At 40.1% G+C, this 23,399-nt stretch overlaps 1 protein-coding gene across 1 annotated transcript in view; it reads left to right on the forward strand.

Moving 5' to 3' along the window:
• Positions 1-23,399, forward strand: part of antxr2a (ANTXR cell adhesion molecule 2a) — a 115,716-nt gene that overhangs the window by 5,406 nt on the left and 86,911 nt on the right. The window contains exons 2-9 of the mRNA XM_050050888.1: positions 4,258-4,329; positions 9,720-9,791; positions 12,630-12,711; positions 12,826-12,930; positions 13,213-13,281; positions 16,329-16,409; positions 19,580-19,640; positions 20,630-20,725. Of these exons, the coding sequence (XP_049906845.1) occupies positions 4,258-4,329; positions 9,720-9,791; positions 12,630-12,711; positions 12,826-12,930; positions 13,213-13,281; positions 16,329-16,409; positions 19,580-19,640; positions 20,630-20,725 (638 nt within the window). The remainder of the gene's footprint in view (positions 1-4,257; positions 4,330-9,719; positions 9,792-12,629; positions 12,712-12,825; positions 12,931-13,212; positions 13,282-16,328; positions 16,410-19,579; positions 19,641-20,629; positions 20,726-23,399) is intronic.

Consider the following 23,399-nt stretch of genomic DNA (forward strand, 5'->3'; position numbering starts at 1 on the left):
AAAAACAGAGTTCAAATGACGTTTTTCCAAACAACTTTTTATGTCGGGGCTTCAGGACACTTGGATCACTACGGACGAGCAGTATGGAGATATTTTGTGGTTTCAATTACGTGTTCTTGGACGTTTTAATCTGGGGCGCCGTCAGCCTCCATTAGGTGTGCAGTTGTGCTGCTACCCACTCCCCCCTCCGATCTCTGCAAGTGATGTGAGGACTCAAACTTCACCTGAGCCTCCCTCGGCATGAGGGTGAGTAGATAATGGCTGAATTTTCATTTTTGAGTGCACTATCCCTTTAATATTAGAGACGCATGATGATATTGGCCGTCCTTGATATCGGCTGATATTGGCTTTAAAATGAACAATCAGAATCAGCGAGCGTGCTTTTTCTTATTTAGAACGATAAATGAATATTACATACGTTGAAAAGCATTATATTTTATGTCTTCATCTGCTGGCGAATCATCACAATAGGACCATGCATGCATAATACTATGTTAATTCCTCTACAGAAGAGACAGTGATCACTAAAATTAGGTGGGCAAAAAAGTGGAGATGTCGATATCCGTATTAGTTATCTTCCAAATAAGTTGTTATATCCTGGCATATGGGATATCGGCAAAAAATCCAGTATCGTGCATCCCTAATTAATATTCTTTTCTTGCACTGTCACAAACATGAGCCTCTTATCCGTTAATAGATGCATGCTTCCATCTGTGCGATGATATATAGTGGCAGATGTAGTTCCATAGAAGATAATAGTTCCCACATGAAACTGCTCACAACAAGGTCTGTGGATTATCTCGAGTAACCAGGTCATGATTTCTATAAAGAGACATTGCTGTTGAGTTTTTCAAATGTATATTTTTGGCACTTTGAGCACCACAAGCTGAGTGACATCTAGTTCCATCATATTGGAGAGAAAGCAGACATCTCTATAGCAGATATCTCCATCTAGATTGTAACAATACAGGAAAGAGAAAAACATCTCTACATTTTGATTTTGGGGTGGACTGTCCCTTTAAAGTTCAGAAAAACTCAGTGTTTATAGCATATCTCTAAATTTTCATCACCAAATCTGACAACAAAGAATCTTCAATCACTGTACAGAACTTCCAGTGAGTTATAGCCCCTCTCTAGTCGCTGGCGTATTTGTAATCAACAGGCAAACATCTGGATACTTGGCATGAGCAGTGATAGCCACCATTGCACAACACAGTGGGATGGAAAGTTATGCAGAGTACAGATAAGCTGAAAAGCCAGAACTCCTTGAATGCCTCTACTGATCATTAGCACCATTAATATGATACAGATGTGTTCTGGAGCAGTAAAATTGATTTGTCACACCTCTAACTGCTGCGCCATTATTTAACCGAAGTTAACCTCCGCTATGTACCCACTGACACAGTGCTGTCAAAGTGCAGTGGAACTTTCCTTTACCCTCTCTGTTGTCTCCTCCCTCCGCTGTGTGACCTTGTCTTTGGGCAGCAGGGAGGAGAGAGAGGTGGCATGAAAGATGAGCCTCCTAATGGTCAAACCCTTCTGTTTTATGTTCTCCGCACATACATTGAATTGTAATTATTGCTTTAATTACCTCATTGTCGTTACATCAAGGGCACATTTTACACACTGTGTTCATTGTGGTCAGATTGACTTATCGAGGGGTGAGAAGGGCCAAGGGCTACAGGTCGACACCCATCTAACATTGATCTGTCCTTGGTTACAGCCAGAAATTGATGCATGGTTTTCAACAATTACCGAGTCTTAATTAGTTTTAATGAGACAAAGACAGTGGTGGAAGAAGTAGTCAGTGCTTTTACTCTAACGGAGATAGAAAACCCTCAAAGGAAAACCTCCTGTTTCCAGTTTTCATTCTTTCAAATGAGCTGGCGAGAGAAAGGAAAGAAGGATTGACCAAAGAACACATGGAAGGACAGAAGGAATCAGGAGAAATGAGTTAAAAAAGAAACAAAAGAAAGCTGCAAAAGTATGAATGGAGGAAAGAAAAAAGCAGGCATTAAACCAGGAAAGATGTAAAATAATAAAATTTGATATTTCTTCTCCTAATATAATAAATCTCACAATCCCAGCACGTATTAATGAACCCATTCTGCTGGATTTACCCCAGTGGAGTCAGGCTGAATGGAGTTTTTGCTGGACTCTTTGACCTATTTCAGTTTATTACAGTAGTAGTGGACATATCTAAAGGTCCAGTGTGTGGAGATTAGGGCATCTATTCCAAGAAATGGAACAAAATATTCATAACTATGTTTTCATTAGTTTAGAATCACCTGAAACTAAGAAGCATGTTTTCGATACCTTAGAATGAGGTTTATATCTACATACAGAGTGGGCCCTCTGCCACTGAGTTTTTGTTCACGTCGGCCACTGCAGCTATCCAATCTCAAGAAAGATTTCAGGGAATTACCTTGAATTTGGCACAGATGTCCACCTGGACTCAAAAATGAACTGATTAGATTTTGGTAAAAACACGTGTATATGCCGCTGGCGACGTTATGTTTTGGGGTTATCTGTACGTATGTCCCATTCTCATGAACGCAATATCTCAAGGACACCTTGAAGGAGTTTCTTCAAATTTGGCATAAACGTCCACTTGGACTCAACAGTGAACTAATTACATATTGGTAGTCAAAGGTCATGGTCACTGTGACCTCACAAAACATGTTTATAAGCCTCAGCGCTGGTGACAACCATGGCCGAAGGCGTTATGTTTTTGGGTTATCCATATGTATGTACATATGTTCCATTCTGGTCAACATGATATCTCAAGAACACCTTCTTCAAATTTGGCACAAACATCCTCTTGGACTCAGAGATGAAATGATTAGATTTTGGTGGTCAAAGGTCAAAGTCGCTGTGACCATGCCTCCGTCTCATTCTCATGAATGCAATATCTGAGCCTTTAGGACATTTCCTCAAATTTGGCACAAACATCCACTTGGACTAAAGAATGAACTAATATGGATTCGGAAGTTGCTGGTCAAAGGTCAAGGTCACTGTGACCTCACAAAACATGTTTATAAGCCTCTGTGTGGTGACAGCCGTGGCCAGAGGCATTATGTTTTCTGGTTATCTGTATGTACGTACCATTCTCGTGAACATGATACCTCAAGAACCCCTTGAAGGAATTTCCTCAAATTTGGCACAAATGTCATCTTGGACTCAGCAATGAACTAATTACATTTCTGTGGTCAAAGGTCAAGGTGACTGTGACCTTGCCTCTGTCACATTCTTGTGAAGGCAGTATCTTAGGCCTCTAGGGAATTTCCTTAAATTTGGCACAGACATCCAATTGGACTCAGGAATGGACTGATAGGAATTTGGGGGTCAGTGGTCAAAGGTCATGGTCACTGTGACCTCAGAAAACATGATTGTGGCAATGACTCAAGAATTCATTCGCTAATTATCACAAAATACCAAACAAAATGTCTAATATGATAAAAATGATGACGTGATAACAATTTATATACAAATGGCCAAAGGTCAACTTCACTGTGACATTATGTTGTGCAAAAATACTTATCTGATTATTTCACAACACTTTAACTTGGGAACAGAAGGGGAGACATTTGGTCAGATGCTGAATTGCTGACACTAATCTTGGGTTCTCACCTTGAAACTGTGCTGATTGTATAGATCGTCTGTGCTGCCAGGCTGAAGTTGTGTGTGAAGCATCCACATTTATAAATGTGAAACTTCTTTGCAGCAACATCCATGTTTGAGGCATTGTCTGCTGTCATGACTACATATGAGTCTGGACAGACTTGGATGTACACTGCAGCTTGGCGGTTGTAGTAGTGTTTTATGTTGCACATTTCTTGTTTGTCTTTTGCAATCAGCTTTTCCTGCCCGTGGCTCCTGTCGCACACCTGGACATCTTTCTTTGAACTTATGCTCTTTTTTATTTGAGTACTTTGTTTTTAAGATTGTGGCTGGGTTGGGAATCATTGCTAATGTTGGCCTAGACATAGTTAAGCATATCACTTTGGTGATTCTTTCTTCTCCAGCCAAGGAGATTTGTAGAAAGGCAAAGCTCCTGTGAACATTTGCGTGTTCTAACAGCTGAAGTGGCTGCTATAGAACACAGACTTATCAGCACAATTATCCAGCATGTGGCTGGTGTTAATGTCCAACTGTGGTTGTGGTACAAAGCACAAATAGTGTACAGTATTTTACTCCCCAGCACACAATCTGCTGCCACTGACGAGCTGCAAACTGACTGTTGTTTTCTTGTTTCAGGTCTGGAAGTGTCGCTGGTGACTGGGTCGAGATTTACTCGTTTGTGAAGAACCTCACCGACAGATTTGTGAGGTGAGTGCAAAGTCGCCAGTGGCAGTGTCGTACATTTTCTTTGGAAAGAAAAACAAAGTTTTCGGGTTTCGTAACGCTCATATTTCAAGAAAAGAAAAAACATGAAGTGAAATTATGCTCCTCAGACTTAGATCTGCAGATATTGCATGAAGCAAGGTCAAGCAATGGTTTAAACTACATAAAATAAAGCAACAAAGCAGCGAGTATAAAAAGGATTTTATCCAGAGAAGATATTCACTACCTCTTAAAAATTGGCATGGTAACAGATAGAATTAAATTAAGACAAATGAGCTGATCAGTTGGGAAATAGTTCAATCCTTTTAACAAAATACCTTTTTATTTTACATCTGTTTGGTTTCTTCATCTGATAAATGACTGTAATTAAGGAGTCTGTGATATCAGTTGCAGCCCCCACCTGTTTTCCAAACTATCAAATTGCAAAATCTATGACATCCTTTTTTTTTGCACATAATTCATTAAAAAGACGAAACCACAGAAACCGGCTTGAAACGTTCAGCTTGCATAACGTTTGAGTCAAACGGCGCCTGCCAGCACAGTACAGACGGTGGCGACCCAGCCAGAATGAAGTGGTTGGTTGAAGAAAATAGCAAAGGCACCAGGTGGGAGTGGGTGGCAGAGAGGAGCAGTCTTCTGGGCTGTGAGAATGGCCATTTGCACCGGGGGGGTCCGGCTCCACACTTATCCCCTGCTTCCACCACAGAACGGCTGACAGGCAGACAATGTACAGTAAAGCAAAAGAACACTGGAAGGCGACGAGGACAATCTGCTAAACAATGCCCGCTCACCAAGAGCTCTTCTGTTCCGCCATGTGGAGCAAACTGGACTACTTCATCAAACCCCCTCCCCCCCTCGTCCAGAGAAAAAGAAATCCCACCACCACCCTCTGAAATGTCCTTGGCATCACTGCCTCTTTATCTGTCGTCTTTCTATACTGTAACATATACAATCCCAAGCTCCACTGAAAGCCTTAAGTTTGACGTTAAGTCACCACCCACGATTTATCATCTGCGACTTGAGCGTGGTTAGTTTTTAGTCCACATATGACTCTGAAACTTGCAGACAGGATGTGGATGTATACGGCTGCTACTGCCACCAGCCAGATCTGGCCGTGTGGCTTAAAGATTGTGCTATGTTTGCGGGGGAGGATCGCGACTGGGCCATGTGTCATGTGGGTGAGAAATATCAGCACCTCTCCTTATGCTCCGAAGGCTTCGGATCTCTGAAGGAAACACTTGTGCGCTTAACTCTCTGAAGTTTAACTCGCTCTGTGGGATGGCATCCGTGTGCTTTGTGTTTGTAACAGGGACGGGAAGCAACTGAGTTCATTTGCTCAAGTCTTGTGCTCCAGTATGCTCATACTTTATTCGGCGTATCCAATTTGGGAGGCGGCGTTTTTCTCCACTATATCACAGAAGATAATTGTACTGTTTTCTCACCTACATTTATCTGATGGCTCGAGTTACTGGTTACTTATAGCATTTAATATTTTAAATAGAGATGCTCAGATCCTACTGTCTCTTTCCATATTCCAACTCTGAGAGCAGTGCTAGTCTTTCTATTTCAATTTAAAATCTGTAACCTATGTAGAAATGATTGGTATTCTTCTATGTATTAATGACTCTAATTATGCATATAACTTTTTTTAGGCTTGTGCAGATGTTAATTATACAGATTTTAAGTTGTGTTGTTACATTTTTATCAACCACAGCGACTAAGAAAAGGTCTATATATGCATTGGTCACATTGTTCTGATACTGGACTCATTATATAATGTCATTACCAGCACCTGTTCCTTATTGTTCATTCAGTGTGAGTTGATACTACCTTCTTATTTTAGCTTAATGATACAATGACTTTTTAAGATTTTAAGTAATTCATTAATAGAGGAGCATGTAATTCAGCATGTAGTTCGTCATTCATGCATCAAAATCCGCCCCGTTAATACAGGTGTGTGCCTCCCTTTGTGTGCCGGGAGAGCAAAAAGTGTTTTGACCGCATTGAAAATGTTGTTTTTGAAAGGCTAAATGTGAACAGATATTGGATTAAAGCAGAGTATTTTGTGGAATAAAAATTTATTGTGAATTTTGAAAAGGGTTACATCTGTATTTTTTAAATAAATTATGATTTTTTGGACAACGCTCTGGAGTTATTGGAAATGTTTGGATGACATGAGACAGAAACAATCCTACACAGACACCACTGGAATACATTTACTATAATAAGTGTCTCTATCTGCAGCTGTGCAGAAATACCAGGTTTAAATAGGATGAAAAGACATGCAAGAAAGGGCGCAGCATTTGAATGTTGTTTTAAAATTCGAATGTCAGTGTTAGAATGAACAAACTATTTGGTACAACCCTGATCTGTACAGTATAGGACCGCTTTTAGGCTTAGAGCGGCGGTTGGGATGAGGAAAAACTCCCTTAAAAAAACCCTCTCCAGGATGTACAGACACACATTAGAAAGCTTGTGCACAGAGAAGACTGACATGATGAGCAGAGTTACAATATGTAGAAACAAGATGACAATATTAGGCAGATAAATAAAGTGAGTACAGATAAGAATGTGTCAGCAGCTGATTTTATCTTAATTTAAATCAGAGCTGTTCATTCCAGTCTCTGTCTTACAAGTTGTTGTATAGCTGCTTTGTGTTAATGAAAAAATAAAGACATGCATTTGAGATGTTCGTCTTGTTTTGTGTATATTGCTCAGACTAAGATATTGGAAAAAGTATTTTTTGTATCGATAACTAGGGGTGGGAAGAGGATCCACGATACAAGTCATGTTTTTGCGTTTTTTTTGCGATATGCTGAGTATTATGATAATTTTTATTGATTTCCTTTTTTGATTGTAAATTATGTCCTCAAAGAAAAACTTTGTCGACATCTGTTTTATCTAATAAGATAAAGTTTTCAGTCTGTTCAAGTCATTTCAGCCATTTTTTATTGCAGCAGCAAAATGTTTCTAGTGACTGACCAAACATCTGATCATTGTAATATTTCAGTAGACTACCTAAAGTTAGATTTGTATTTATTATATTAAGAATTATTATAATAGAAAAATCAATACTTTGCACTGTTAGATGATACGATATTGTCACACAAAAATGTCACGATACTATGCTGTATGGATATTTTCCTCTAGACTTTAAAATCTTGTTACTTGTCTATAAAGCACTAAATGGTCTCGGGCCTAAATACATCTCTGATTTACTTGTACGTTATGAAGCATCCAGACCCCTCAGATCATCTGGAACAGGTTTACTCAGTGTTCCCAGGATCAAAACCAAACAAGGTGAAGCAGCCTTTAGTTTCTATGCTCCTGTGGAACAAACTTCCAGAATATCTGAGGTCGGCTGAAACTGTCAGCTCATTTAAATCAGGGCTTAAAACATTACTATTTACTGCAGCTTACCAGTGAACTAGATATGTAACTTATTGTTAGGATAATCTGTAGCTATTGTTTTTATATTTGTCTGCTGTTGCTTTTGCTTTATGTTTGTTTTTTAAATGCATTTTCTGCACTGTTTTTCTTGCTTTTAGCTTTTGTTTTTAATGATCTATTGTTCCTTTAATGTTTTATCTTAACATATTTCTCTTGTAAAGCACATTGAATTGCCTTGTGTATGAATGGTGCTATATAAATAAAATTGCCTTGCCTTACTATTATTGATAACAAAACTGAGGTGTTTGTTGGTAGGGCTGGGTGATATGTCCTGCAAATTATATCACGATATTTTGGGCTATACCTTGATACATGATATACATTTTGATATTTTTCAATCTCTTCAAAAGCTCAACAATATGTCTCACCAAATACCCCCTCAAAAAAAGTTGTACAGATGACTACTACTACTGATTTTTGATCAGTAACCATCAATAATGTCAGTATAACGACTAAGTGGGTTTAGGCAAGCATTAAAAAAAACCCCAAAAGTCTGGTGGGTTGATCAGTTTACATCACTTTACTAGAATGCAGCCTTTAAGATGAGGGAAAAAACACCACAAATCCAACATCACCATACAATGATATCCAAAATCTAGGATGATATATAGTGTCACATCACGATAACGATAATATCTTCATATTGCTCTAACCTATTTATCAGCACTTAATTTAGTGGATACAGTTACCTTTATCACTTTGAGTACATTTGATTTTAATCTTCAAGTACATTTAATAGCTGATGCTTCGCTTTTGCTTTAGTAAAATCTCAGAACTTTACTTGTAGTATTTTTTCTATGAGGTGTTGTCAAAAATATCTGTTTATAACAGTTTCAATACTCATTTCTTGCAGTATCAATACACCGGTACCAGCTGTGCTTTCTCATTCTGTCATAGTGTTGATGTTTACTACAGTCATTCTGCTGTTCTCTGCTGCAAACCAAGAAAAGAAAAGGTGTTGTCTTCATGTTGTTGCCCTGTTATATTTATCTTTTAGTGAGAATTTTAATTTGTATGCTCACCGGTATGGAATATCAATATTGATCAAGGTATTGCATCAAAGTTAGACATTCTAGGATCATTAAAAAACACTATTGCCTGTGTGGTTTTGCAGCTTTTATTCAGTGTCTGCATAATCCTAAACACAAGCTGGTGAAGTTTTCAGCGACATTGTCACAGTGGGAGCTGTGCATTGCCTTTATCTTTGTACTGATTTAGCTTTCATATATTTCAGCTGGATGTATCCTTAGGAAGCAGTTGTGTTTACAAAAATAAAATCCGTTCATATTTCCGAAGCAGCAAGTGTGCTGTGATCTGACAGAGGGATGCTGAATGTAAACAGTACTGGTTGTACAGAGAAGACTCCGTGTGATGCCAGACTCTGTGGTCAGAGACACAGCAGAGTGTCCACTGTCAGTTCACACCCTTAAATAGTCACAGGTACAAAGTATATATATTTGCGTAACAGGATGTGTGTGTGTGTTTATGTGTGACTCACCACCACAACATGTTATCTGTCTGCGAATTGATTAATCACTTCCTCCAGTCCCACAGAAGCTGCTTTAAGTCGTACACTAATATTAGTTGACATTAAAAGAGCCCCTTCTGTTTGGTTAATTATACATGCCTCTTTCATTCTCCTGAACTGAACTGAACCCATGTAAGAGCTTTATATAAAACTGTCAGTCACACTGACTCCTTAATAGCCATCCTGAGCGTTTTACATGTCAGCCTGCGTAGGTGGTTGATAGAGAGGATGAAGGACGGAAGTGATGATTTTATGGAGTAAGGAAAACCTGAGCAGATATTACAATACTACAGTATATTGTCTGGGATTATAATGTTTTTCCACTATGAGACTGATATATTTAATAAAAATGTAAAATTTCCGATTCCTAATGTTTGATTTTTGTTTGTCATTTCAGCCCCAGAATGAGAGTGTCGTTCATCGTCTTCTCAGCCAAAGCACAAGTCCTGCTGCCTCTGACTGGAGACAGGTACTGAACTCTGAAATAAACTCTCTGGAATAAATTCGTATTGGTATCAGGTTACTGTACCTGACCATGGTTTAGATATGTCTTAAGATGTCTTTTTAGGAGGCAAGACATTGAAGTCCACACAATTCTGTCTCGTTTGTTCATTTGTTAACATTTTGTTTGACGTCCCACACCAACAAGAATTGTGAGATGATATAAATGTGTCAGCTGTCACAGATTTCACCACACTGTTTAAACCCTTGCATGTGTATTTGATCAATGTGGGCAATGGTGTGAATCAATGATCAGGACTGTTTCATGGCATTATTGGAATTTTACATGGTTATGGCATCATTGTGATGACGTAACTCAATTAGTCAGGTAGCTGACTTACTAGATTTGGCCAAAAAAAAGGCATTCCTGTCTTCAGATAGTTGCTTTATACATAAAATAAATTAAAAAATGTCTCTATTTTATTAGGATAAAATAACACATACTGTGATAGTCTTTTTCCATATTGCCCAGTCGTGTGACTTCATCTGTTTGTGAAAGAGTTTAGCCTTCTTGTAATAATTTGCATGATGACTGATTCACATTGTAACCCAGAGGGCAAAGACAGTCTTTCTGTTTCTTCATATGTTGTTAAGCTAGGAAAGCCTTAAGTATCTTTTCTTTTCCATTTAGGGGTGTTGGTGTAGTTAGCCCCCTTTACACTGCCTGTTCAAGGCAGGAGTATTGCGCCATTATGCCGTCTCGCTGTGTGTATATAAGTTACGATCGCAGAATAAGGGGACAGAGTGGTCTCTCCTTTAATCTGGCACAGGAGGACAAAACTCTATGTGTATAAACAGAACAGCAGGCAGGATGGCACCATTAGTACGACAGGTGTGACTACTTGACGACATGTTATTTGTGCGACCCACCGTGGGAGAGTTAAAAAGCAGCAGGTAGCAGTTAGCGGTTAACTCAAAAAGAAGAACAGCGGATATTAATGTCGACAAATTGGGAAAACAATGAGCTCTTCATCCTCAGAGCAGAGAACAAGATCAGCTTCCATGTAACAGAGACGGTAAATGACTGTTGCTGATGATTATATTACAAATAAGTGTTGTGCTGCCGATGCATATGTTACATGTCACACCTGAGGGCAACGCTGAAGTGTGAAATGTCACACCTGTCATGCCTGTTTTGATTTTGCGATACCACACATCACTCACAGACGGGCACGATGCTGCCATCGTTTGGTTCTGTGTAAAAATGCAAAGGAGGCATAAAGAAGGGACTTACGCCAGGGCCACACCGGACGCGGAAGCGCTGCAAATAGCCTCAAAGCGCCTCGAAGCGAAGCCAGTTTCCTTTCGGCGCCCATGTTAACCGATTGTGTCATCCACACCAGCCATGCCGCACAGCTCCGCGGCCGGCCCTGCAGCGATCGTTTCGGCGTCTGGTCTATTTTCTGCGCGAGCCACAAGCAAATGTGTCAAGCTGGGCAGGAAGTCACACAATGGAACAACAACAGCATCCGGTCAATTTTCAGAATAAAACAAATTTCAAAATAAAACACCCCGTTTGACAAATGCGATGTATACATGTGTGTGTTTATATACATATTAGTCAGTGGTATCTAAACAGAGCGCGAGAGAGATGAACACACACACAACACCCAGAGCGACAGTGAGAGCGAGACTACTTCCAGAACCCTCAGAAAGGATAGAAATAAATTATTTTGTCAAAAAATCTGAAAAATTGAATTGAAATTCAGAACGTTATGAGTTGTCTGCACATGGCTCTCAACATGGAGGTGGCTGAGCCGGCGGCTAGCAGCTAATGACGCTAACTCCATAAACAGCCCTAAACAATAGCAACAGTGCTGACATAGCTTATGGTGTTAACTAGGAACTAACTGGAGGGTGGGGGCTACACTTCCTCGACTATACCTGAACTGTCTTATGAGCGCAGTGCATAGTGGATGCTGATGAGCTAGCCAGTAGGATGCACACACACACGTGTGGCTGGACTGACTTACTGCAACAAACAACAGAGACACTCGAATTACAACTTGCACAGACACAAAGTGTGACAAAGAATGTGTACAAAAATAGTAAATTCAGAAGTATCAAGAAGTATAAAAACAGTAAACTGATGGTAAGATTCTTATTTCGCTGATTATGTTAATGGCCATGAATGATAAAGTGTGGTCTTATACATATAAGTATGTGCTTTATTTTCATTATATACAATAAAAGAAATCAGTGATGTGCTCATGTGCAAGTTCAGTATCAATTCAAAATTTGACTTATACAATAGTTCAAAGCTATGTGGTATCTAGAGATCAAAAGCTCTCTAATATTAAACTAACACACTCTCCAGAGCTGTCATAATAATATCATGTACATTATATATGGTTGAATTTAGGTATTATGTTTTTCCCTTGTTGTAGTTACATACTGTGGAAGTGTTTTGTTGGTTTGGGTTTACAATTAACTTGTCCTCTCCTGCCAGGCCACCTCAGTGAAATGTTTGCATGGTGACATTAGTCTGAGGTTAGAGGTTCAATCCCCACTGGGCTTTTAAATGCCAAACTGGATAAACAGCTTCTATTTTCATCTTTATTAGCAGAACAACTTGTTAACGTCTCATTTTAGGATACTGTGGTTATCAGCATGACCATAACCACAAGTTTCCAACACATCATTTCGCCACAGTCCGGGGGCTGTACTAATGATTGTCAGTGAGGTGTTAACATGATACAGAAACCTTCAACCACAGTGTGAAAAAAATAGTCATAATGGAATTGCAATATGATTTCAGTGCAGTAGAAAAGTGGAGAAAATGTCAACCATTTTTGTGTGTTTTCAGATACCAGATAGAAGAGGGGCTGAAGCGCCTGCGGGAAGTCAAACCAGCAGGAGAAACATACATGCACGAGGGAATAAAAGAGGTCAGTTTACCCTCACAAATAAATCAAATTACAGCTCAGCAGCTTTTTACAAATATTTAAATAGTTGTGAAACTGAGACGTGATGAAATGTTTGTCCTTCGTTTGAACCTGAAGGCCTCAGCGCAGATACAGACACAACCCAGCAAGTCCTCCAGCATCATCCTGGCTCTGACGGACGGGAAACTTGAAGTTTACGTTCACGAGCTCACAGTGAAAGAGGTGAGATTCATATTGTCACACAGTTGTACAAGTTTTCTTGTACAAGTGTCGCAATGGTGAAATTCTGCTGTCACAACAGAAATCATGCTGGTTCCCACAAATCTGATGCAACACTAACTTCAGTGTGATCAATTTAACTGCAAAAACGAATTTCCCTTTCTTTCTTAGCTTTTTAAAACATCCTTATAAAACCTGTTGTTATATCCTGCATGTATTCAGTTTCCCCCTTTTTTTTTACATTCTACCTGTTGCACATCATCTACACATTTGTTTGATCTGCAGGCTGATGAGGCGAGGAAATACGGTGCCCGTGTTTACTGTGTGGGTATCAAGGACTTCGACGAGCAGCAGGTAAGAAAGCTTTAGTCTTAATCTGCAGCAGTCAAACACCAGTGAAGTCTGTTAGTGAATGTATGCCCAGTGATTACATTCAATAGCAATATAACACGTTGCCATGTTGGAAGAGTGTCAAGAAAGGTAAACACATGTAATATGAGTGCCATTACCTGTATGCTAAATCCATGTCTTAAAGTGGGACCAATAAAAACCACTCCTGCAGCATAATCCACTTTTCAGATGTTTACCTGCATGTTCAGTGTGCTCCAGATCGTCACTGTTTTGCCAAGAGAACATGAAATACACTACTTCCTGTGGAGCTCTGGAGCTCCAAGAACAACGGCATCTGTAGATTTAGAATTTCTTCCAGTTTGAGTTTTTGGTTTTCTATTTCCTACAGTAATTAAAGGTTTCAGTACTTTTATTGCATTTTCTTTATTGGCTAGATGAAAGATAAGATTGATACTTGGTACTGGGGCACTTCATGATTACAAGTATAAAGGCATAACATTGCGTCTTTAGGTAAAAATAAATGACAAGTAACAATTGTTCCCAGGAATATCCTAGGTGGAAACTTTCCATGGGTGTTAGCAGGAATTTATGGGAATTTGCTCAAGTTGTATTTCACCATGTCATATGTGCAGATGGAAACAAACCTTTTACCGTATATTCCGAAAACATAATCTATTATTTTTTTTAAATAAATCCATCAATTTGTCATATTTATACAATGTGAAATGTGCCATGTGGTGAGTTAGCAGCTAGCAGGTAAACTAATGGTGGCTCAGCCAGTGGCTAGCAGCTAACGGTGCTAACTCCAAAAACAGTGCTAATAATAGCATCAGTACTGACAAACACAAACTCCGCTGGATGACGCAAATAATGCATAACGCATCATTCAGTGGAGTTTCATTGGCTCTCCTGGGCTGTTGCTCAAACTAAAGTCTGCTCTTGCACATTTTGTATTGCTTGCCACTCATGCTATCACTGTGGACGGAGAGAGGAGAGATACAGATCAAAAGACAGCCCTGCCCTCCTCTTTCCCTCTCTTAAACTCGGACCGAAATCCGACAAAATGGTAAAACTAGGCAGTGCTGATTGAATATAAATCAAGGTGATGTTACTGCCCTGCCTATTTCTCGCCTACAATGTTTTCAGAAACATATTTTAGCGCACTGTTTAGCTGTAATAGCGAGACTTTGTGAACAGGAAGTGGGTGCCATACTGTTCCCTGCATAGTGAAAACGGAGGACAGTGGTATTGAGAGCAATAGTAAAACTAATTGATAAAATATAAACCAATATTCTATGTTTGAGTTGCCTATTTCTCACCTCAGATGTTTTCAAAAACAGGTTTTAATGTACAGTTTACTTGTAATACAAAATCGTTTGTTGCCAGCCAACTGCCATTGTATCAAATGTACACATGAACTGAGTTTGCCTATCAGCTGGAGCGTTTATTGGTCCGGTGTGGCGAAGTGCATTCTGGTAGTTGTAGGTTTTCTACCTCTTGAGCAAAAACAAATGCCACAGTCTTTTTCTCTTTTATCTCTGATCATGTAGAACAAATCTTAAAAGTGTTTGCATCTTTCTGCTGCATAGACGGCCCAGTTTTATGTGAGGACTCTCTTCATATCGCTGAAATCCTTCTTTTACTAAAATATTCTAATAAAAATATTAAATCTATTTACTCCAGAACTTGCATGAAAGCATGAAGTCCTTTGGCTCAGACAGTGCAGTAGTTCTGGCAGCAGTGTTGGCTGCACATGTGATGAGAGAATGCACTGTATAATTGATCTGAACATGTGATGGAATATTGCTGCTGAATGCAGTGCATAGTTATAATTCAATTTAATGGACAGGCTTTAAATAAAACATTTAATAAGATCTAGTAGGTTTTTTAATGTGTATTTTCCCCCAAAATAAGTTCACTATGAAAATGATTTCAGATTAAAATGTGCAATATTTTGTAAATTCCTAAGCTTAATCTCCCTTGGAAATTTACCGACCTTTTGCAACACCACATGTTTGAACACGCAGCAAGTTAATTACACTGATCAAACTGAACAAATAAAATAAGTTAACTGGAACAAATTCAACAGTGCGTGTTCCCTTTGAAAATCAACAGTAATATAAAAAAAAAGTGCAACTATGAACTAAAAACAGAGGCGATACAGCAAAATCATACAAAGATCAAAGTGTAGTTCATCATATAGTTCTGCTGTTGGTGCATTTAATAGTGATAGTGATAGTGAATTCTCTGATTCTATTTAATTTGCTCCATTTTGTGGAAGCTCTGCAAATGAGCATGTGTTTTAAAAAGATGATTTCTGGCCTGGGAAAATCTAAGGAAGTGAGCACTGACGTCTTCAGGCTTTGATCAGATAATTCTGTACAAATTTCCTGATAAGAGTGTTTCCTTGTTGGATATAATCTAGACGTGGACAGACCTGCAGGGTCATGTTACCATGAATCTGTTAAACACTGATGTGTGGCTATTAGAGCTTACTGTGAACATTTGTGTGCAGTCTTAAGAAGAAAGTGTGGATTAAAGGCATCAACTCCGCTGGCTGTTAGATCAGTTATTGGCCCGTCACACTGTTCACACTGTTTAGAAATCAGTAATTTATTCAGCCGCAGAAAAATCTGATCACTACTTTACTTATTGTCTCCACAACATATGATCTTATCTCAAGTTATGCTCACATTATGAATGAGCTGCGCTGAAGTCTTTCCTTCTTATGTCAGTGATGTCTGGAGTTTTACTGTCTCTCTTCCAACATGGTGGCCTGTCCCTTGTAACCAATGGTAACCATCCTGTGATGAGCTCTTATTAAGTCAAAAACAAAGGCAATATTGCTCCCAGTTTGTGTTGCAGTGATTTTTTTTTTTATGGTTGAGCAAAGTGTTTGCCACAGTCATGCCATCTGCTATGTCTCCTCCTGCCCATGATATGAAAGGAAAGACAGTGCTCAGTCATAAAGAGGAAAACAGAAAAAGAAGAAAGCAGCGTTAAATCCGCAGTTCTCCTTGTTTACTCAACTCCTTTGATGATACCAACAGCTTGCTGATATTGCGGACACCAAGGACCAAGTGTTTCCTGTCAAAGATGGCTTCCACGCACTCAAAGGCATTGTCAATTCTGTAAGTTCGCCTACTTTCTGCTTGTGTGTGAGTGAGTGTGTGTGTTGCTGGACTTCCAGTTTAAGCCACCTCCGGTTTGAGGCTGATGTATGAGATGAATAAGTAATCTTTCCTTTTATTTTAGAAATAATTGAAGTTTAAATTATTGGTGAATTCAGGAGTCAGGTGGGCAGGAGGGCAAAACAATTCCCTGCCTTGGCTTCATTGAAGTTGGTCACAAATTAAAGAAAACCTCAGTGAACTTCCTGCTACGCTGCACGGAAAATGTCTGTGGAAATAACTGCTCGTTGTGTCCACAGTTTGTAGACAGAGAGGGAAATGTCTTCGCCACTCTGTAGCAAATTAAGACGCTGGAATTGGAGCAGCTTGACAGTTAGTCACTGTCCATATGACATCCTCTTCACAGGGTTTTTATTGTGTTCAGTGTCAAAACTCTCAGTGCAGCAGCGCTTCAATGCAATTAATGCTTTTATATTAGATGAAAAATTCAGAATAAAAGCCGGCGTTAACACATCGTCTTGTCAGTGTAGAGCTGTAATCAGTGAATGGCTGTCAGAGCATAAGAGTCCCTTAACCAGTGTTTATATGAAGTTTCCCAAGCAGCCTCCTCGTCCGCTGCCAGCCAATTAGTGATACTTTCCATTTGCTGCAGCTTTTAGCCTGAACACTGTCAGCCAAGGCGGGGGTTTGTATGGCAACATTTTTACATGAATGTGAGCCCGGAGCCCCGCGGAGCGCGCTGACCTGAGCTGGACTTACATCTGTGTCGGAGCCGACAAGGCCAGCAGTGTTTAGGGAAAGAACAGAACTAGACGGAGCTGTCAGACATGCAGCTGGAGGGACGCAGAGCCAAAGGGTGTGTCTTGTTTCTGTTGTACAACAAACCGTGATTGATTATGTTGCTTTTAACTTGACTGTAAAGTAAAGGAGGGTGTTAAACTGTGGCTGTGAAAGTGGGATGATGTCTGAGTGCAGACACTAATGTGCTGCATATCTCAGATGCCAGTCTTTTCTCCTTATATTTCTCCTTAATGATTTAAGCAAATTATGACGATGATTAAAACATCAATTTAAATGTTTGTGTGGTAAATATACACATATTTAAAATTCCCACAATTGCATGTCCCCACATGTCATCTAGGGTGCAATTAACTAAGTCTTGGTGATGCATCTGTCAAATATTTTGCAGCACAATGAAACAAAGTGATAAAACATGCAACCAGAATTCATCCAAAACACTTGTAACAGTTGTTGGATCATTATAAAGCATGAGTAACCATGACTGGCACCCTTCAAAAGGAAAAAGGAAAAAGTGACACGCTGCTTCTGACCCAGAATATTGTCATCTCTCAGGAGCATGTGAATCCAGCTTGTCATTATTAACATTATAATGTGTTTAAAGCCTCTGAAAAAGCAGATTTGATTATTTATAATTAGAAGAAAATATGCTTGGAAAATCTTTTATTTTTTATTTCCATGGCATGCACAGTCGTGTTCACAGAGTCGTCCTTGCCATTAAAAGTCATTCATGTATTTTTCTGTCCTCCCAAACTGTTTTTAAAGCCTGCACAAGAATGTCCTGCACAACAACAAAAAAGCCCATGGCCTCAGTCCTCGCAGGCTCTGAGCACAGTGACGCTTCCAGCATCCAAATGAAACGCGGAGCATTCTTCTCTGATTAGTAATACTGGATTCCTGACTAGTTGGCCTCCTCACTCCTCTGTTGGATTTCGAGGATTTGAGATCATCTGTGCAGCCTTTTGCTGCAGGATCCACCCCGTCTCTGTGACCAGCATGACAAAACTCACAGAGAGAGCTCAGCAAAGTTGTGTCTCTGCGCCCTGTTGGGACTTTTATTTTTGTTTTGTTAGTCCTGTGCTACACTGGGCCTTTGTTGTCTGAGCTGCGGGCCTTTTGGGAAAACCCCAAATTGCAAAGTAGCCACATCGTTATCGTTAACTTCCCTTTGCTCCTGAACGCATTCAGCAGAGTTTAGCCACCCGTACAGTATCGCCGACTTCAAGATACTCGGATGTTGTGGCGCAAAACCCTCACACTCCTAATTATTTCCACTAAATGACTAAACCATCCTCATCCTCTCAGAAACCCCACCAGTGACAGCGCTGGCTGAGATACTCGAATGACTTTGAGTATTTGGACGACTGCCTCCTTTTCCCCCTGCAGCTCGTAAATAATGTTTGTCACTAGATCCCAGAGAAATGAATAGCTGCTGTTTGAGTTCAACCAAACTGAGGCCTCTAATCTCAGTGTTCAGATCTTATATTTTAATATCGACAAAACACTGAGGCCTTCCAACCCTTATGAATAACTTCATTTACCCAAAGTTCTTCAGAAAGCACCATATTCTGTTAAACTGAAGAGTGAGTGCTACTTTTCTAAAAAGCAAATTTCTCATTTTGGAGCCGAACTTTTTCTTAACAGGAAAACAATGTCATTCCTCGGGCCCCTCCATCATTTTAAGCACAGGCAGGCAAACAGTCAATTTTTTTTTTTCCCTTTTTATCTTGGGCACTGCCAAGGAAGTAATTAGACGGGGAAAATAGTGGCACAGAGGAACAGCAGCAGATCCTTTTCCTCCCAGCTGTCATCTACAACCCTCTCCCCTTTTAACGATTCCATATCAAACCATCATATTTAATAAGGCCGCTGTAAACACTCCCCTCTTCCTCTCCTCAGATTGAAGTTTCACCCAACATCAAATGAAAGGTTCAAGTGTCCTATATTGCAGTTAATATGCTTCTTTTTACCGACTGTGTACTGGGATTTGCATAGTTTGTCCTTTGTTGATTTATTGAATCATCGCGGATAGTGCAGCTCCATGACAGTGGGCTCACACAGGCCTCTTTATATGATAATGCAGGATCCCGGAGGTTTTTAATAGAACTGAGGAATGTAATAGTCTTGCATAATTTTCCCATAAAGGCTGACACAGCTGCCGTTTCTCCCTCCTGTTCTCCTCGCCGCTGATATTCAGCGCTCTCCTTTAGCCGCCAGGCCCCGATCAGGAGCGAGACATTTCTCAGGTGTTGCACCCTAATCTGTTTTCTAAACTTGACAGAGCCGATAACGGCCAGGACTTGATGTATTTATTCTTGGCCCTCAAGCGATAATGTACCCATTTCATTTTTTTTCCCTTTCTCATCCTCCAGATATTAAAGCGATCGTGCACAGAGATCCTGAGTGTGGAGCCCTCCAGTGTCTGTGTGAACGGTGAGTGGATCCTCCTGCTACAGTCACTCCCTGGAGCTCTGCACACATTGGTTCATTCTCTGCAGGAATCCCTCTTTTTACTGCTTGCTTACTGAACTCATGACATCTCTCCAGGAGGAAAGATTTGTCAGTTTCAGAGAGTCTGCTTAGAGACAAGGAGTAGATTAATCACTTACACCATCGTCCATCACGAGACATTTAAACTCCCCACAGAACCACAGAAATCTGCACATTTTGCATCTTTTTAGCCTTTGAATGCACCTAAATCAGTGGTTCCCAGCCTTATTACTCCAGTGCTTATTTAAAATTAAGCAATGTCTGCTCGTGACTCCCCATCACTGCTCATGGCAGATTCAAAAACCTGAGTTTTAAAACAGTTTTAGAGGTGCTGTCCTGTCACTGAAGTTAGAGGAAAGTCAAAAATTAGAAGTTAAATAATGAAATGTATTATTTTTTTTCTTCCTGTGACCCTGAATTACCTCCATTCATAAGGGGGGTGCGGCCTCCACATTGGGAACCACTGGTGTAAATAACATGCCCAAATATATCAGTGTAAAACTCAGAATCTGTGACTCAGTCTTTCAAGTGTCGCTTGATGTAGTTTGTTCCAGCTGTGCAAAACACAACAAAGATACCGAAGTTAGAACATGAAGTTCAAACGTTTTGTTCTTGTTTTTAGAAGAATAAAATTTGGAATGCAGTAAACCTGCCAGCCATCTGAAAACTTGGACATTGCTTGCTTATAGTGTGAACCTTTGTATCGCTGCACCAAAGAGAGTCTAATCTATAGATACCTGGACTTTTTATAGCACCAGTGGTCTGTCAAAGTTCTACATAGTTCCAGTTTTCCAAACAATAAGTGGTTGAAGCAAATGACAGCATGATTGCCTGATGTTAGATAATATTAGAAGAAGAAACTCTGTTCTTTGCATGTACAGTGTACGTATGTTCCTCCTCTCAGTCTTATCTCCTGTTTGTTTACATTCCAGAGTCCTTCGACATCGTCCTCAGAGGGAACGGCTTCACCCTCGGCCGCAGCAATGAAGGCGTCGTCTGCAGCTTCATTGTCGACCAGCAAACCTTCAGTAAGTGATGGAAATCAGAAGTAGTGACTATGGTACACCTTGTGTTCATAGTTAAAGCAGAGTCTCTTTAAGGGTAAGTTTAGTATTTTTCTCTGTTTTGCTATCCAAGTGACTAATGAGAACCAACTTTTGGAATTTGTCCAGTGTTGATCGAGAGCACTGCAGCTGTGAAACCACTCTGGGCATGTTCACACCATCAGTTTACGTCCACTAAAGTGCTTGTTTTTGCCACTGACAGGCTCAGATTATTATTTTAAATGTCTGATTACACTATTGAAAGGATCTCTCCACAGATGGACCGTTTTGTTAAAGAGTAAGAGCCATAAACAGCCCTGACATTGCTACTGCCTAACCCACCAGACTTCATTTGAATAAAGAGCAATTTTATCATTGAAAAACAGACCTACCTCAAAGTGGACAGACACAAAATAAAACTCAGAGAAGCCATCTTGGTTCGTCTTTTCACTGTTCCAACAATCACCAACTCTGGTTTGGTTGAATTTAACCCTTAATTCACCTGGTTAGATGTTAAAATATGCTGCCTCTGTACACTCTAAAATTACTGTTTATTCAAATGGAGTCTGGTAGAATTAGTAACGGCCATTTTGGGGCTGTTTCTGGTTCAACAAAAAGGATCTTACTCTCTAACAGAAAGCTCTATCTCTGTAGGATCCTCTCCATAATGTTGTCAGACACTTAAAATAACAATCTGAGCCTGTCAGTGGCAAAAACAAGCACATCTAGTGGGCGTAAATTGACGGCGCACAAATGCCCCAAGTGATTACATTGCAGCTGAGGTCACTTAATAGTGGACTGAATTTAAAGACTGTTTTTCCCATCAGTCACTTGGACACCAAAACTTCGGAAAATACATTCCAGGTTGAAAAATACCACGTTTAGCCTTTAACCACAGGACCAGTATAAGATCAGGTTCTTGAACTCTAACTGCAGCTTTAAATGTTCATTCAGCACAGCTCTGATATTTTCTAAGCACCATGAACAGCAGAAAAAAAAAGGCAGAATGTGGCGTCACATAATAATTCCTGTCTGGCCCTCGCTGATATGAGCTCTAAATCTGTATCTCAGAGCGTGCACTGATTAAAATAGTCAAACTGGAATTTGTAGGTGTTTTGACAATAAATGAGTCATAAATCTAACATCAGGCCGGGCCAGCACGAGCATGGAGGACAGCAAAAGCAAAGAAAGACCTTAGTGTTATTTGTGGAGGTTTCTAAATTTAGTCAAGTGTGCTTTTAAGAAGCAGGAGATTTGTTAATACAATAATGAACCATTCACATTTCATACAATACCTCTGTTCAACACTTCAGTCAGTTTATCAGATGTGCTTAAGCTTAAGTTTTCAGCCATGAACAGAAACAAAGAGAAATGATTCATTGCCACTAAATTTATCAGAGAAGGAAGTCATTAGTGCAGTTTGCATGTCATGCATTACTGATATATCCACGTGGGCTTTTATGTGGATGACTTTTGCAGAACTCGAGACTTTCTGAAGGGGATTACCATGTTTCAGTGTCCTAATATTAGAAATGTAGATGGGGAAGTTTACACACACACACAGCATTAAGCACTGGGTCCTTTGCTCATGATGGTGTCATCATGTACGCTCCATCCAGGTAGCATCCATCGCATTCAACATACAGCACGACTTGGGCTTTTGATCATTTCGTTATTTTCAATACAATGATTATTCGTTATTGCATAGATTCAGAGACATCACTTATTCATTTGATGAAAAATCTCAACTCAAGGTTCACTTAAAAGCTTCTCCTGAAACTTTCACTAAGTGAGTGAAGTAAGTTTTCCTTAAGGGCTTTCAACCAGAAAGGGATTTCTTGGTTAAAGGGATAGTGCACCCAAAAATTAAAATTCAGCCATTATCTACTCACCCATATGCCGAGGGAGGCTCAGGTGAAGTTTTAGAGTCCTCACAACACTTGCGGAGATCCAAGGGGAGAGTGGTTAGCAACACAACTCCACCTAATGGAGGCTGACGGCGCCCCAGATTCAAACGTCCAAAAACACATAATTGAAACCACAAAGTATCTCCATACTGCTCGTCCGTAGTGATCCAAGTGTCCTGAAGCCCCGACATAAACAGTTGTTTGGAAAATCGTCATTTGAACTCTGTTTTTAGCCTCATTGTAGCCTGTAGCTCTAACTGCCTCTCTGTACACCGCACTCACGTGTGTGAGCTTGCGCGCAAGACCAGCGAAAGCACGTGAACACACAGGAAGGTGGTGCCCATGTCTCACGGTCTCGCGCATATTTTGTTGTTTCAATTATGTGTTTCTGGACGTTTGAATCTGGGGCGCCGTCAGCCTCCATTAGGTGGAGTTGTGTTGCTACCTCCTCTCCCCTTGGATCTCCGCAAGTGATGTGAGGACTCTAAAACTTCACCTGAGCCTCCCTCGGCATATGGGTGAGTAGATAATGGCTGAATTTTCATTTTTGGGTGCACTATCCCTTTAAGGTCAGTAAAAAAAAAAAAGCATGGTTTGGAAAGAGTCCAGAAAGAGCTTTCTAGAAGAAAGCCTACTAGGAAAACTTCTCCCGTGCGCATCCTCACCTGCTTTTCTCTGTCAACGGCTGGACTCAGTGACGTTACATGACAGTGATGTTGGCCTGTCTCCAAAAGGTCAACACAAGACGAACA

Source organism: Epinephelus moara, chromosome 8, assembly GCF_006386435.1.
Source record: "Epinephelus moara isolate mb chromosome 8, YSFRI_EMoa_1.0, whole genome shotgun sequence".
Lineage (NCBI taxonomy): Eukaryota > Metazoa > Chordata > Actinopteri > Perciformes > Serranidae > Epinephelus > Epinephelus moara.